Consider the following 17,321-nt stretch of genomic DNA (forward strand, 5'->3'; position numbering starts at 1 on the left):
AGAGGGGAGGAAAAGGGGGTTGCAATAAGGGAAGTTAAAAGGAGGTGATTCATGATGAGATGTAAAAATGGAAGAGAAAAAATAGCAATGAGGAAGAGCAGGAGGAGGAGGAGGAGGAGGAGGAGGGTAGGTGGCCAGCAAGCTCATGAGGAAACTTTGAAGGCAGTGAGAGGAGGAGGAGGATCATGGAGCCCTGAGGTCACGCTGGCATATTGACTAGGACAGAGAGCTGAAAGGGGCCAGACAAACAATTTGTTCCATCGGACCTCATTTATATTAAAGGCTTGTCAGAGTTTTAGACAAAAAGACAGACTAGACAGACAAAAACTTGGCAGACTGAAAGTCAGATAGATAAACAGCCAGAGCAGGAAGATATATAGAAAATAGGACATACTTGAATATGAACAGCTTTATTAACAGATACAAGTGGATAAGATAAGTAGACAAGTAGGTTATCTACTACTGGGCTATGTGTGCATGAAAAATAGGCCTTGCAGTAGTTGATGCGATGTTGTTATATCATTTTAAACTGCCAGGGCCACAGTGTTTATTACACGAAGGTAAAGATAATGGAAGAAAAACATCACAACCTCATAGTTGAAGTCTCCCCTGGGCGAACTCCCCCGTGACACTCAGACACAGGTACTGAATATTTAAAACCATATTAATTTTTTCGCCCCCTTGACAGCTCCCATGATGCATTGCTGCAGCTCTCCCTCTCTCCCTCTTTTGCTCCACAATTTGCCCACAAGGCCTGGGGGCCTGTGACTGTTTAAGCTCAAGCGGCTTGTTTAAGCACAGTGATTATGTATTCATTATTTATTTAGAGACGGCCTTACAAAGCACTCACTCCATCACTCGTAATTAGTGTGTCTTAATTAGGCCCTGCTAATGGCTGGAGCTGTCGTTTAACTGAGCGCAACCTGCTGCTTCTACCTAAATGACACATCTCCCCGGGATAACTTGCTGCTGTAGCCGCTGCAGTGCAGTGAACTGCACCGGGCACTGGACAGCTACACTGCTTTGAAGCCTAATAGAAATTAAATTGCATGTTTTTTACTGCTGCAGCACATTGACCTGCCGTGTGAATTACACTTCCTATGTTTTTTCCAAAAGTGGAAAAAAAAATCTTCTATTTTATTTAATTCATTTATTTTTGGTTTCATGGTGGAATCTATCTATCTGTGCACATAGTGTCTGTCTTTTGTCTTAAGTGTCAGGAATCCCTTATTATTTACTGACAGTGACACTGACTAACAGCCAGACAGCGTCCTGCTATGTGACACAAAAAGTGCCAGTTTGAAAAGTGCCCTGCTAACATAATTTTGCGGGCTTGCTTGCTAATTAGCGAGTCAGCTGAAGCACACTGAAGTGCAAAATGTCGAGTCTGGTCAGTTTCGATGCTAAATGACGTTGTCCTTAACCCTGCATTATTTTACAGGAGACACGGAGTATCATCACCATTAATTTGTCATCTTTCTGGCCACCTGACAAATATCTGGCTCCTGAGCTGCTAAATGCTGCGCTGTGCTCCCCAGCACTAACCGTTTGATGCTGGATTTGTATTGCACAGTGTGTTTATTAGAGCCTCTTCTCTAAAAATATTTTTACTGGCTGCCAAAGCAGGAAATGACGCTGATGACAGTGTTTGGACTGAACCAGAACAGTAAAGTTGCAGCCATATAAAACAAAACAATGAGCTAAAAGCACTCAGAAAAGCTGAGGGGAACAGGAATTCTTTTTCCACATTACAATTTTTGTGGCAATATAAATATAGTGATTAGTGCAGCTTTGAATGTACTGCTGGGCTTATAAACTACAGGTAGCAACACAGGTTTATATACATTGTGTCTCAGATAATAATAAATAATAATAATAATAATAATCATAATAATAATTCTGAATTTCAGAATGATTCTTTTTAAATGTTTTTGACTGCAAAAAGCAGTTTTTTAAAAAGTGATTGTGTGAGTACTTTAAAGGGTGGAGGAATGTTGCAGCTATAGGTAAGTGATACAGTGATTGCTTTCTGTATGCACTTGCAGCTACTCATTGTTCATAGGGCTTGTTACCAATTTACCATGATTACTCATCCACTCTCCCACTCAAGTGCTTGCAGATATGGATTTGTGTTTCAGTGTCTGTTTCATCTTCAAGAAGCCAGTGTGTAACTCAATCTGCCTCAGGTTTCCTGATGTTTGATTGATAATCTGAGTTTGCTCTTTTGCCTAATGAAGACTGAGGACCAGTGACAATCACTCAGTTGCTTTTTACTGTACAAAAAAAGAGCAGCGATCTGAAATCCATTTCTTGCCTCATCGCTTCGTCATGTACAGGCCAATAAAAGTATTGTAGACATTATTATTGACTTATAGGTTCAGTAGGCCTTTTTCAGCCATCATTGTAAACGTGATCTGACATGAGAAATTCAGCTCATTTTAAAATCCACTTACTGTCAAATGGCGCCTGTCTTCGTAGCAGCTGGAAAGGTTCAGTTGACATGCAGAGATGTTTCTGAATGATTCCTCCTGGAGCCTATCAGGATTATCAGGTACACCTCTATGGAAATGGAAATCAGTTTGAATTAGGTTACTGTACATAGGATGTACATGCGGCAGCAGCACTGCATCCCAGCCCTTAGGGCTATCTGTCAGTCAAAAAGAAGCAGCAGTGGTGAAAGGAAAGAATGAAGGGATAAAAGCAAAGAAGTGTTCCTGTCCAGGATTAGAATAGGAAGGCAAGACAAAGTGAGGGTGTTGGCGGGAGCAGGTACAATGAAAGGGATGCAGAGACGAGGGCAGGCTGGTGTAAACTCTAAACTTGGCCCTTTTCTGCTCAGAGGGAGCAAACTGCAGGGATGAGGAAAGGTGATGATGAGGGCGCCTCTCTTTTTGCCTCAGCTTTGAGACAGAGATAGACAGGCGAAGTAAAAAAGGGACACATGGAAAGGTGAGGCCAGAGGATTAAGAAAGAGAGGAGGGGGTGTTCATGCCAGAGTGGCATAACAAGCCCAGGAGGGTGCAAAGGAAAGTCTGTCCACTTGTTCTTCACTTTGTCCTTCGAGAGCTGCCTTAATAGAGCCCTTGTTACCAGGCTGCCACTCAGGATAACGAGCAGGATAACTGCAGTCTGTCTCATCGTCCCTCGTTTTCCTCTTTTGCTTATTCCTCCTCCATTTCCTCCTGCTTCCTCCTCCTACTCATCTTTGTCTCCTCCAAGCCCTCCTTCCTCTTATGCCTGCCTTCCTCCTCATCTACCTCATCCTCATCCTCCTCTCTTTGTGTTGGTATTCTTCTCTATTTGTCTCCATTCTTTCAGTCAGCAAGGTAACTTCAAAATAACCATTCTTCCATGGCCTTGACCTCTCTGGGTGATAGAGACAGAAAGACAGATTTTATTTTGCTTGTGTAGTCTTTTCTTCTTTTTTTTTTTTTCAAGAGTGGAGAGAGAGGAAAAACACGACGTGATTTAAAAAGTGAAAATACTGCAGCATACCCATCTGTGATTCAACAAAAGCAGTGGCCTCATGATTCAGTAGATACAGAGCTTCCAGACAGCGCCTTATTGTTGATGATTTAATTACAATGATCTTCCATTATCCTTTACACGAAGATGATAAAAGAGAAGGTGAGGCTTTTGCAAACATGTTGTCTTCCAGCTATACCTCAACTCGCACGTTCAATTTTGTCAAGTCCAAGGTGCGACGACGGTGAGTTTCCCTGTCCTCAAACGCCGCAGCACTATAAAAGTTGAATTGACAGCAGGCAAGAAGCGTCGCGCAGTAATTGTAGGTGACAGGTTTGGCTCAGATAAAAGAGAAAATGACAAATCTTTTGTCGAGGGTGTAACCCTCTGTTGTTATAGCCAGACAGTCAAGCTTTTAAAAGGTCTGAATGAAACTGGCTGAAAATAACCCATTTGCATATTTTTAGACTTACTTCAGCATCAGTGTCTGTTATAAATAGTATCTGACTACTCAGTTGTACTTTGAACAATTTCATATTGCCTTATCGGGGAGAAGAGCATGATTTGAACCAATCCAGCTTGATTTTTTTATGTATATGCATACCTCATCCAGCCTTTCCCTTAAAAAATCTCCCTATGCTTTTATCACACTGGAATTCACAGGCAACAAAGAGCATTGGATATTTCTCCTCAAGAGTGGGGAGAATTTATATTAATTTTCAAAGATAGGCTGGTTATACTATTTGCTGTAGACTCATGATTTTTAAGCAGTGTCCTTTTAAACCAGCATTGCTGTCCTAAGGGGGGAAAATGAGGTGCTCTGCTCACCAAACTGATGTAATTAGCGAAATGTGTCTTTTCGCTTTAAAGTCTGCCACATCGAAAGGGAGAGCTGTTTGAACCTGGCCAGTATGGAACACAGAAAAAAAGGAATATTCTGTAGAGTTTTTAGCAAACCTGATAGTCAGACAAATGCGGGTAATTTTTAAATAGATAAGGCCTTAATCTGCGGGACATTTGATCAACGGTTAATCTGCTGCAGAAATTCTATTAAAAGGCTGAGGGCTCATTAGCCAATAGATCTTAATCCCATTACTGCCTGGGCGGTGGGGGACCATGAGCCCGTCTGCCTGACGCTCTATGGGGGATACTGTTGCAGGCAGTCGTGGAGAAGGTCAGACACGGCACACTGCCATTTTCATAATGAGAGCAGAGCATCATGCATCATGCACAATCATAAAAAAGCCATCACTGGCTATGCAGACACATTTAATCATGGTGTATGTGTCTGGGCCTAACATATTTAGCCCTACTGTGTAATAACAGGCTTTATTTCCTCTCGTGTGGGCCTGGCCCTTAGTTTAATTAAATGTTAGCTGAAATATCAGAGTGGTCTGTCTCTCTGTGTGTATTATGCTCATTGTTGAAAATAATATTGGATTTGTTGTTGCTTGTTGTAGGAAGAGCTGTTTGTTGAAATAAAAGGGCTTAATGTTAGCCTGTTGTAAATGTTTCTTGTAAATAGAAAGAGGGGTTAGAGAATTAAAAAGAGAAACAAAGAAATGCAGATAGACAAACAGAGAATGACGGGGGGGACAAAAACACTTTTGCCAAAGACGAGCCGAGGAAAGAGGCAGAGTCAAGGACATTTCTGTTGCTGAGCCCTGTGAAAACAAACATCAGCTCCATTTATTGACATCCACCCACAGGATGTGTTGGAAGGTGTGTCAAAGCCGTTTGCAGAGCTTCTTTGCACGTCACCTTATAGAAAACTCCTTATGTCCAAGGAAAGTTTAATAGCAGTGTGCACACCTCAGGATTTATCTGTTTGCCTCCATGTGTCGGAGGATTAGACTGTGTACGATTTTGGCTGCTATTTCAAAATACAAGCCTGTTAAATCTCTGGCTTCTAAGAATATAGGCTTGTTATATCAGACTTATTCATTCTCAGCTATTTTTTATTGATACAGATGTCCTTCTCTAGCTCTGCAACTATGCTTGATCAATAAAGCCTAAGGACAAGATTCACTCAAATTCTCGACACATTCTTTTATCAATTATGAATCATCATTGTTGTAAATGCCTACCAGGCAATAAAGGAACTCAATAGCCCATTCACTGTAAAGAGCATATTCTGAAACCAACATGCTTGTGTCTGTGTATGATGTCTTCTTGCTCATCTTTTCTCCTCTCTTGTCTTCTCTTCTCTTCTCTTCTCTTCAGATATTGATGAATGTGCAGACGGCTTTGTCGAGTGTGATAGTAAATCCACTTGTGTCAACTTGCCCGGCTGGTACCACTGCGAGTGCCGTGATGGCTACCATGACAACGGCTTGTTTTCTGCCAATGGGGAATCATGTGTAGGTGAGTGGTCCACCTTCACTTTCTTTGCACAAATATTAAATACTATGGTGAAAGAATTCCCTGCCGATTTAAGGATTGCAACTTGGATAAGTTGCATTTTGTATTTGGTGTGGGACAGAAAATAATTTTTATCACAAAAAAATACACTTATAGACATATGTGGGTTAAAGTACATGTCATGAAATGAAAACAGCAGAAATTTTATGTCACTTGTATGTAAAAACTTGCTTAAAAGGATATGGCACTTGCTTGCTAATAAATTTAGTTTTACCTCAAACTTTAGAGTTTTTTCACTAGCAATACAAGAATATGACCTTTTTGGCACTTTATAGCTCCACAGTGCCCCATTAATTAAAACGTAAATTTAATTTTCCATTGAATGGCCCCAGATTTTATATCTCGGTGACAGATTTAACAGTCTTCTCTTTGATTTCTAGCTTAAGGATTGAAAGGCTCACATTACACAAGCAAGCACTGAAAACTGTGCCTCTTTATTAGGCTGAATGTGGAGACATGTGAGTCACCCGCCATCAGGAACTCACTCAACTTTTGTTTAACAGAATAAGATGCTTTGTCACACTTGTGTGAGTAATGGTATGATTGGATAGGTATGTCATTATCAGTGTGTTTTCCCCAAAAAAATGTCGGTTTGCTTTTTGCAGCCTGCTCATTTTCTGGAAACATTCTCTCTGATACAGCCTGTCAGGAGAAGTGTCAGCTGTCAAAATAGAAACCTTCAATCTACAGTAACATTGAAGCATTGCCTGTAACAATAGTGCTAGCGCTGCTCCACTCGTTGACCCCATCTTGGCTGTCAGTTTGATTTGGGAGAGGCAGGAAAAATCGCACATTAAAGGCAATCTCAAAAATCCGAACCTGTCTGAGATTCACAAAGCAAAGTTATAATTTGACTAAAAGTAGGTTTCTGGGCTACATTACAGTTGAATACTGTATGTTTCCCCAAGGATCTGAAAAATGTTATATTGCTACATTTGACGGCTGCATTTGAACCGACCCTGTGTGCATGTGTTTAGCAACTTAAGGCTGCAGGGAGCAGGTCGTTGTCTTGCTTAAGAGGACAAAGATGCTCATTGATACATATTGAACTTCAAACACCATTCTGTGAGAGGACATGCTCCTTTACCTTGTCACCGTATTGGGAATAATAAAACAGATCCCCCATTTCCGCAAGCCATGCATAAGCTGTTACCTGCACTGAGCATATGTACGGTGTCGCTTTTCTTGTGCTCCCTGCAGATATTAATGAATGCAAGACGGGGAGGAACACCTGTGCCAACGACACAGTGTGCTTCAACTTGGAAGGAGGCTACGACTGCCGGTGCCCACATGGGCACAACTGCACCGGTGACTGTATCCATGACAACAAGGTCAAGCACAGTGGGCAGATCTGGGTGCTGGACAGTGATAGGTGCTCCGTGTGTTCCTGCCAGGTAAGAAACAGCGGGGGATGGACACGTAGAGAACAAAACAAAAAGGGGGAGAGAGACAGGCAGAGAAAAGCCAAAGCGGGTCTAGATGAATTGGAAACAGACAGAGACTGACAAGTGGAAAGATAGATATGATAATAAAAAAAAGATAGGGAGGCAGATAGAAATGTGCCCAGTTCCATATATAGTTCCCTCTCTCTGTTAGTGCCTGTGCACCCAACTGGTCTATGATTGACTTTTCTGTTCTTTGTTTATTCTCCCTCGACTATCCAAGTGTCTAAACAAAAAATAACAAAGCAACTGTAAATCTGTTCCTTCCTATGAGTGATGCCGTCCCCCACAGGGCCAATCAGCAACAAATGTCAGCTTGTTTTGTCCTGTAACCATACTGCTCCCCTTGAACCAATCAGTGACATTTCGAAAAACAATGAAGCACAAGAGTGTAATAACTGATGCGTGATATAATGAATGATGTGTTAATATATAAAGGGTCACTTGTTGTGGTGGACCTGTAGATAACTGGTCACGGGAAGCTCTCCAGCGCACTGCAGTGTCTTTCATTGTTATTGTTTTGATATGGCCCATGACTCTAAAGGCAGCTGTTTTCAGCAAAACAGCCACTGTATGCCACCTGCCCAGCACCAAAGAGTAGACAATGTTAGCGAATGACAGGCGGCAGGAGTCTGAAAAGTTGAAGAAACTAGCAAGAAAAGCTAGATTTTTAAAATATCCAACCAAAAATATCCCACCCCCTCCCCTCAGGCTTTCCTCCAAAGCCACTCGCCCACAATACAAGAAAGTGCTGCCTGACTAATGTTACTGCTGGAGGACGAGTCCATGACAGTGATGAGAAGATTGGCTACCGCCGCTGGGTCGCACAACCACTGACTGACAGCCTCTCTCAGCTTTTCAGTTTGATAAATAAACATCTCTGATAAATGGTACAATTATATAAATACAAGCAAAACAGCCGTCATGAACATAACGTTACCTTTAGCTCTGAGTTACAGCTCACTCGTGCAGGTAGGCAGGGACTAAGGCAGACAGGCAGGTCGGCCTTCCAATCATTTCATTTGGACAAAGTGAAATGATTCGATGGCCTGTGACAGCCTCAGACACCAGACTTTTTGGGTCAAACTACTTCATCTGTCGATTGCTGTCGGGCTGTTTTGAGAATTTCAACAAATATAACAAAAAATGCTTCTAAAATAAGCTGCAGACTCTGCCTTTAACTTAATGGAGCTACTGAAGAGAAGATATTTCCACCAGGAGTTTGTGGAGACCAAAACAGAGCTGAAAGGAGAGGGAATATTGGACTTCGGATTTATCAGGTCACTAGAAACACAACTCCAAATGAATGCTAATGCTCCATGTGAGGCTGGATGTGTAAATAGCCAACTCTTAATCACAGTAAATGATACGTCAGTGTTGTGTTTATAGCTTGTTTTCACTGCTCCCAAGCAGCCAACAATCAGTTATGCCGGTTTGAGTTAAAGAATTAAAAACACAGATGGGACTTATCACACACCAAAACCTCTGAACTAACTTAAAACTTCTCGGTATTCAGTTCAATCTTTTCTGCAAGTAGAAGCATGTCATTTATGCATTTTAGGCTTGTTTTCCTTGCACTTTGTTTTTTATAAATTAATAATGTAGTTGGCAAACTAACTTCTGGTCCAGTCTATAATTGCAAAAAAAAAAAAAAAAAAAACAATAAATAGAGTGACTCTGCCACTTTCTAGTGTGGCAGGTCTTTAAAATCCATGGAGAACATGTGACATGGGGCATTGGTGAACAGACAAATGAAAAAAGGACCCCTTAGGGCCAAATAATATTTGTAAATATTAGAAAGCAGTGGTATGCTTCATTTGCACAAGCTTAATCAAATTCTCAGAAAATACAAAAATAAACGCTGCCCCTGTCTACACCCGCTCTCAGTTCTAAAACAAATGAGGAAATTTGTTGGGTAATGTGTCGACATGGAAGGAGACAATAAAGTGAGTACAGATGGAAACACTGGTACAATAAACCCCCATGTGACAGTGCTGTTGACAGTGACAGTGATGCCTTTGTGATAAGAAATTTAATTAAAGTTCTTGAGCTATATGTAGCGATTTTTAGCAGTGGTCTACCAGAGCGACTCAGACTTTTGATGTAGTCGTTTTGATTGATTTCTGACACCACAGTGACAAGGCATCTGGGAACAGTTGAGCTGGAAAATTCATTCCATCATCCCAAACATATTTTTTCTCCATGATTATCAGGTCACGGAGCAGTCATACTTTGCATTTCAACCTAATGCCAAGTGTCTGGCAGTAGTGGAGGGTGATTATAGCGGATTAGTGTCGGTAGTGAATGATCAAGCTGCAAATTATTCATTTGATTACAAAGGACCAGGACAGAAATGGCTCCCTAATTAAATGAGTCATATTAATTGATTTGAGAGATTGAGGAGCTGCCCGTCAAAATTAGTTGTATTGAGCGGTTGAAGGAGCAAAGGAGTAAACATGTTATTGTTTTGGAGGTGGGTGGACACAGCTGGATATTAGATGGAGAGCTGCTACTAACTGATGGGGGAAACCAAGGTCAAACATCACAGACAAGACAAAGACTGGGATGTGTCCAGATTGAGGTCATGCAATATGCAAATAATTTATTGTTTCAATCTGCTTGGAGCTCCAGATGGGTGGGGTTTTCCGCATCAGTGCGTCAGTCAGCGGGGTCTCTAATTCCTGAAACATTTCAAAAATTGAAATACTTTTATTTAATTAGCCGGGGGTGGGGGTAATCAGTTCAGAGAAACTCTAAGGTATCGCTGCAGTTCCTGGGCACTGAAGTGGTCCCAAATCTTAATAGAAGTGGCAACTACAAAAAGAACTGTGCACAACTGAAATTAATATTTGGGCAGTGAAAAACATGCAGGATTAAATGTCTGTTTATTTGCCATGGATTTTGTAAAAAAAAATTTTCATAAGTACTCATTCTGATAAATATTGCACTATATAATATACAATATTGTATGATAATATAAAATATACACGGATTTGAAATTCAGCAATAATGAGCTCACCATCTTAATTAAAATGACCAACAAAAATCATAAGATTGGCGGCACCTTGGTAAACAGCAATGTCCCTGCTTCATATTGAACCTTAAAATGTCATTCCCATCTCTCTCCCCTCATTTACTGTCATCTCTGTTCTTAGAATAATCTGATAAAGGTCTAAAAATGCCAGAAAATAAGAAAAAGAAATCACAAATATTGAAGTAAATATTCAACCTATTAAGCCACTGTTGAGGCTTCGCTGAACTGTAGAATTTTGAGAATTTTCTCATGAAATGACATCATAAAAAAGAGAAGTTGCTGAATTCTCCAGTGGTTTAAATACAGTATATTCTTTCATTATTCTTATTTTGATCGTGTGTTGTTGTTTTATTGTTGAGATTGTTTATTTCAATATAATATTTGCAACATGTTTAAGTAAAGAATAATGTGAGTAATGTTTGAGTGTGTATCCTTCCTTTTTCTGAATATGTACTCCATATATAGGATCCATATTCATAAAATGAGAAAAGACAAACAAAATAATGTGGTTTGATTTAATAGAAGGCTAAGCCAACATTCATATTTGGGAAGCTGGAAGCAGAGAAAATTTGCTTGAAAAATACTACAAATACTTGCTGGACTAATCTAATTCATTGACTGATAGTTGTCATGTGTGTCTGGAGTAAACATTACCACATTTATTACCTGTAGGGCTTAGACAGCGACATATTCAAGCCGTAGCACTAGATGTGAGAAAGGGAGAAGTGTGTGACAAAGGTAATGATTTCAGTCGAGGCCCACAGTAGTTCTCATATGTGGAAGGCACCTTATTTCTCCTAGAAAACAAGACAGCCAAGTAGCACCTCTTCAAACACCACACTGATGAATGGGAACTCCTGAAGAACCGCTGTGCATCAATTTTTATAAAATATATTTCACTGTGGTGTCTTGCCTGCAGTATGAGCTAAGACTGAATAACAGAGACAGGCTGCATGGCCTTTATTACAATATTTATTATCAACATACATGTTTAATGATCCCATCAAACAAATGGCCTTGTCTATGCGTGCATGTAAATGTGCGCTCATGCCTGTGTGTGGTCCTGTGTTCAATGTTTAATTGTGCTCATGTGATATATGTGTTTGTGCTCCCCGCTCAGGCTGGCCAAGTCATGTGCCGCAGGATGGTTTGCGACTGCGACAACCCGAACGCCGACCTGTTCTGCTGCCCCGAGTGCGACCCTCGACTGAGCAGCCAGTGTCTGCACCAGAACGGCCTGCTCACCTACGGCAGCGGGGACACATGGGTGGAGAACTGCCAGCAGTGCCAGTGCCTGGTGAGTAGGGACGGATACACCACACGTTCCATATGAAACCTGCATTGCTGGAATTTAGCCGATGATTTTAGCCGTGTGCGGTGAGAGCTGAAAAAACATAAGCATTCAGCGCTGTGCCACAGTGGCCGCAGAAGAAATGTAACAAATACTCTAGTCTCCATGGAAATGATCATGAATGAGAAATGTGCTCTGTAAAGAAAGTCAAGGAGAGAAGTTTTGTGGCAAGAGAGGGGGAGGGAGTAAGAGGTGAATAGGAAAGCTGAGAGGAGGAGAAAATGAAGATTGCTTTTCAACTTGTGGCAGAAGAAAGGGAGTGAATGATTAGCGCGATTTTAAAGAATTCAAATGACCCTCTGCACTGTTGTCTGGTGTGATGGAATTATACATTTTATTGAAGAATATTTCCAAGGTTAAGAGAACAGAAGTAAGTGTGTGTGTGTGTGTGTGTGTGGCTGGAGAGTGGGTAGATGTAACGAATCATCTGTGTGTGCTTTGAGAAGGTTGTGCAGAGTGTATGATTGTGTTGATTGATGAGGGTTTGCAGCACGTTTCATTTTGCGGTGTTGAGTGTCCTTTACACGCACGTTCTGTTTCTCACAAAACAAATAACACTGTCTTCAACCACATGGATGTTTCACAGTAACACATGTGCATCTTCTTCGTATTCTCATCTTCTTCCGTGTCAACCTTTAACCAAGGTTTACACAGTGCTGCTGTTCAAACAACAGAGAAGCATTTCACAAGTGTCTCCCAATAAACCTGACAAAAAACAATAAATCTGTCCGGCCTGTGATGTTCCTCTCACCGCATACCCATATGCATATTAAATGCAAATGTCATGCTTTACATTCTAGCCTACCATCCTGTCTCACCCACATTCAGCTGTGCCACACACCCACACCAGTGTCACTCCTTCTGTTCAATGACTCACAAATCATCTTCACTGTGGATCTCAGACGAGCTCTTTACAACTCCTTTTTCTTCTTTCATTCCTTTTGTTGCTTTAAAAGATCAGCCACACTAGTAGCTAATATAAGCTGGCTCCAGTCTGACGGATTTATGGTCTGAGTAGCAACAGCAATGTCATTTCCTCTCGCCATTGTAATGCTGTCCTGATGCCCAGACCTCAGGGCTGCTTTTTGGATCTCTCACAGCGAGCCATTATAGAGGAGCTTGAGAATCACTGCTCAGCTGAGAGGCAGCGGGGAGGCACAGTCGGCTGAAAATGGGTTTGCTCGGCTTCACTCATGCTCACTGTAGGCACTTATATATGTTGACACAAACACATTTGAGAATGCAGGCACGCCGGTCACAGCAGCAGAGCACAAACACACACGTACAATATACAAACACGAGTTGTACATAGTATACATGTGTAAACACACATGTACACATGTTTGAGAATGCACACACACCCGTCACCATGGCAACACATACTCTATGCTTTTGCATAGCACAGAGAGACATAAAACGCACTCAATTAAAGATGCACAGAGTCATGCACGCAAAACAGACGACCACCAGCCACGCAGCATAAAGAGCAGCACTTGAAAGGCCGAGGGAGAATGCTGCTGTGCGATACCGTACAGGGGCTCCAGTGGCGTGACAGGGACGTGAAATGAACCTTGAACGCTGCCACACTTAGCAGAGCCATGGCTGTCCGGGCTCAACAGGGGCCTTAAAATACACAGTGACAGCAGGCAGACGGGCAAAACATTCTCCCAAGACCAAGACGTGAATCCCTCTCTGCTATCTGTGCAATCATTTGAAATCAAGAATGTGGCCTTTGCGGAAGGTGCACACATGGGCCACTTGTGATTTGTTACCTTGTTAAATCAGCAGAAGATCAAAGAAGCGTGTGTTTCTGAACCCATAGGTTGTATATTAGGGTGAGGCGCATAAAGGACAAAGCGTGTGCTGGAGGCTAATTACCAGCCAGAGACAAATGTCACTAGTTTAAATTTCCTTGAGGCATTTTGTAACATGCGATCTACACAGTGAATCCTTACTGTAAAAGCAAAAAGATTAAATTACAGTAAGATAGCATGACGTTGAATTTAAAGCCAGATTTAAATAATAACCATCTTAAATATCCCAGAGAAATGAAAGCGTGGCTTCAGTTGTGAGTTGATCAGGTTTCCACAGCACACTGTTGTTGTATAAAAGGCAAATAAAAGCTGATTGTGTAGCAAAGCTTTCTCCTTTGTGACCATAAGTCACATCTGCATAAGCAGGCAAAGATGACAGTGCCCCTTATCGCAGTGTGGGACGGGTACCTGAGGCTACATTCAATCCCTCCCTCCGGCTACGAGCGAAGAGCGCTGCTAAGGGGGGGGGTTTCCCACTTCAAATGTTTACACACTACATGCAGGCAGGGAGTGGGCATTAGTACTATGTGAGCCTGTGCTTTATAGCCTAATTTACTACAACATTTCTAAAATGCTGAGCCAGACGATTTTCAGTGATATTAAATATCCCCAGTGGGACACTTGCATCGAGCCTCTTGCAACGTCTATGTGTGTGTGTGTGTGTGTGTGTGTGTATGCCTTTTGTGTCTGCTTGTGTGTTCAAACCTATACAGTCTGAGCTCATATTTCATTTCCTGAGTAGGTGTGAAGCAGAAACTCTCATGGATGACAGCGTACGCAGAAGTGGGTCAGGCCAGAATGATATAGGATGCAGTAGATGGGATGTGTAGAGTTGGCCAAAATATATATCTTTATATATGACCTGTTTTCTCAGGCCAGTAGCAAATGGCAGCAAGAGAAATCCAATATGGGAACAACAATGAGAGAGCGGGACTAGAACAAGTCAATTAAAGAGTTGGAGCATTTACCTCTGTAGTCTGGAAAAAAATTGCTGACTGTGTTGCAAGATTGCTCTGCTCATCTATATTTTTTAGGCACCTTAACAACTTTTTTTTTTTTTTTCATCAAGTGGAAACGCTCCCTCTAGCATGCAAATACATAGCGTCAGGAGAAATGTGTGTATTTGCATGAATAAACTGTTTAGTCCTGGAAAATGCAATAGTACATTTACAGAGATTATTTTGAACTTTCTCTCCTTTTCTTCCCCGTCTGTCTATCTATCTCAAATTGTCTCTCTCCGCCTCCGCAGCAGGGGCAGGTGGACTGCTGGCCTCTGCCGTGCCCGCCCGTGGACTGTGAGTTTACTGTGGTGCCTGAAGGCGAGTGCTGTCCCCGCTGTGTCACCGACCCCTGCCAGGCTGACACCATCCGCAATGACATCACCAAGACGTGCACGGACGAGCACAACATCTCACGCTTCAGTGGCTCCTCCTGGATTAAACATGGCACCGAGTGCACCCTGTGCCAGTGCAAGGTAGGGTGCCAGCCCCACCAGCAGCCTTGAAACACCAATTTACAGTTCACCTAGCCCAGTGGTAGAAAAGAAACCAAAGAAAAATGGTTTGGAAAAATGACAGCCCTTTGTGCTCTGTTAGGAGAAAAAAAGGAGTACTGTACACTGTGGCCCAGACTTTGCATTGTGGAGTTAATTTGTGCATCTGCAACACCTCATGGCTGCATTTACTACACATGGTGGTAAATATGTCTGTAGGTGTTGATGCAGCTGTTTGTGTGCTGATTCTGATCTGCACACAAATGTTTTATGCATTACATAAAGACAAAAAAAAAAAAAAAGGAAAGCGAAGGAGTTTAATGAAATGAGTAACTTTCAATCTATTTAGTAAACCAAAATACACACAGTTCCACATGACAACAATCGCCTTGAGAGAGACAATCTGTTATTCATACTCCCGTGTGACAGCTGCTGCGTTTTGTTAAAGACAGGACATTAAAGAGCATAACAAATGAGATGTGATGTTCCATTTGAGAATCATGCTTTCAAATGTCTGGGTTTGATATTATTAAGGATCATAGATCTCTATGTCCATTTTATAGCTCTAACAAGAATACTGTGGATATTCTATGACTTCTTTAAAGGAATAGTTCAACAACACATTATAGAGAGAGAGAGAGAGAGAGAGAGAGAGACAAATAGATAGATAGATATACAGACAAACATCTGTCAGCGGCACATCTCCGGTCCTCTGGCTCAGCTACTGTAGGTGTGTAAAGAGCAGACAAGTTTGCACACGCTGCACTTACAATGTAGCCTCAGATATCCTGTGTAGAAAACTGAGAAAAAACTTAATTGGTTCGAGTAAATCAGGTAGAGAAAGCTGCTCTCCGCAGTTTTCTGTTTTAAGACTTGTGGCACAGAACAATCACTGAGAAAGTAAACTATGCAGGCGAATATCCTCCTCATTACCCATTGTGAGCATAAATTGTTTGTCTCAGCTTTAGGACTAATCCACCAAGACTGACTCCCTCGCCAGGGTTTCTAGGATGGAATATTTTGTCTCTGCTTGCCTGACAGGAAATGATAGCAGCCATTCTCAATGGACAAGCTGATAAATATTCAATGTCTTCATGCCATCTTTCAAAAAATGTCAAAGATTTACATTGAGTTGAAATGCATGGACATGGATTTAATCTTTTTGAACAGTGATGCTTTCGGTGCAGTCAGTTTTATAACATTCTGTTTTGGTCATTTTGGTGATTTAGCACATACTGTGCTGCGCGTTCCAACTTTAAGCGAACCAGGGAGTTTATCAGTCCCCCAAGTTTACTGCGAAATGACTGTGAGAACATTCACATTTGTATTCTCAGTAGAAAGTCTTCGCCTTGGATCAGTTGGTGCCAAAATGATACCCAGAGGAGTTCTAAATGCCAAACTGAGTCTGAGTGCTGCAGCACCACCGCCACCTGAAAATATTATCTGTTGAGCTTCAAAAAGAGTTTGAGAGTTCCAATAATCCACTCGTGTGTTTCTTTGCTTTCTCTTTCCAGAATGGACACATCTGTTGCTCAGTGGACCCCATGTGCCTTTAGTCCTGGCAGACCTGAAGGCACCTGTACAGTGTTCTCCATGTAAAAAAAAAAAAAAAAGTAACACCACCCCTTTGTCTCCTCACTGTCCTCCTCACAGGCGTGGGTCAAACAGTGTTTGCATTGTTAGGATCTGTTTTAGCCTGCTGAACCAGATGGATGAGGGTTACTAATCAGGATAATTCAAACAGATCACATTGTCAAATACAGACAGTTGTACAAAGTTAACCTTCAGGTACTTTCTGCTGATTTCCAGCTCTTATTGTTCATTCTACATGGTAAACCACACCCATCTGGTACCTCAAGCATGTTAAGCACTGAGAGCGTCGTGCCAACACTCTCTGACCCGCGTCTGCCTCCTTAACTCCTCTTTATACCAAATGCAAACCTATGTCATACCAAACAGATGATGGACTACAGTTTCCTCAAACCCACTCTTTGTTCTGTCTCACCACTTAGAGTGAACCTTTAAGGATCACCGTTCCCCACTCCAAACCATCGCTACATGAATCTGTAAGATATTACTATTACTGGCATGACTGTGCTTGATGTCCAAACATTTTTGCTGATTTCTAAATTCTCAGTGATGATGATGATGATACCTTAGATAGAGTAAAGGCAGTTAGCATAAGGTTCCGTTGCCACATTTATGAGTCGTCTATATTATGTGGTGCTTTGTAGCATTTTGTTCCATTTCTCTTTTTTGTAAATTTTCTTTCCAAGCTTGTTATTGTGTAATAGTGAAATAA

General features: G+C 41.6%; 1 protein-coding gene across 1 annotated transcript in view; it reads left to right on the forward strand.

Annotated features, from left to right (window-relative positions):
- The window catches only part of nell2a (neural EGFL like 2a), a 75,659-nt gene extending 59,068 nt beyond the window's left edge, over window positions 1–16,591 (forward strand). Inside the window, exons 16-20 of the mRNA XM_070830474.1 lie at window positions 5,689–5,829; window positions 7,087–7,280; window positions 11,483–11,659; window positions 14,777–15,001; window positions 16,534–16,591. Coding sequence (XP_070686575.1) covers window positions 5,689–5,829; window positions 7,087–7,280; window positions 11,483–11,659; window positions 14,777–15,001; window positions 16,534–16,575 — 779 coding nt within the window. The 3' untranslated portion in view covers window positions 16,576–16,591. The remainder of the gene's footprint in view (window positions 1–5,688; window positions 5,830–7,086; window positions 7,281–11,482; window positions 11,660–14,776; window positions 15,002–16,533) is intronic.
- Window positions 16,592–17,321: the final 730 nt, after the last annotated feature.

This window comes from Pempheris klunzingeri, chromosome 5, assembly GCF_042242105.1.
Source record: "Pempheris klunzingeri isolate RE-2024b chromosome 5, fPemKlu1.hap1, whole genome shotgun sequence".
Classification (NCBI taxonomy): domain Eukaryota; kingdom Metazoa; phylum Chordata; class Actinopteri; order Acropomatiformes; family Pempheridae; genus Pempheris; species Pempheris klunzingeri.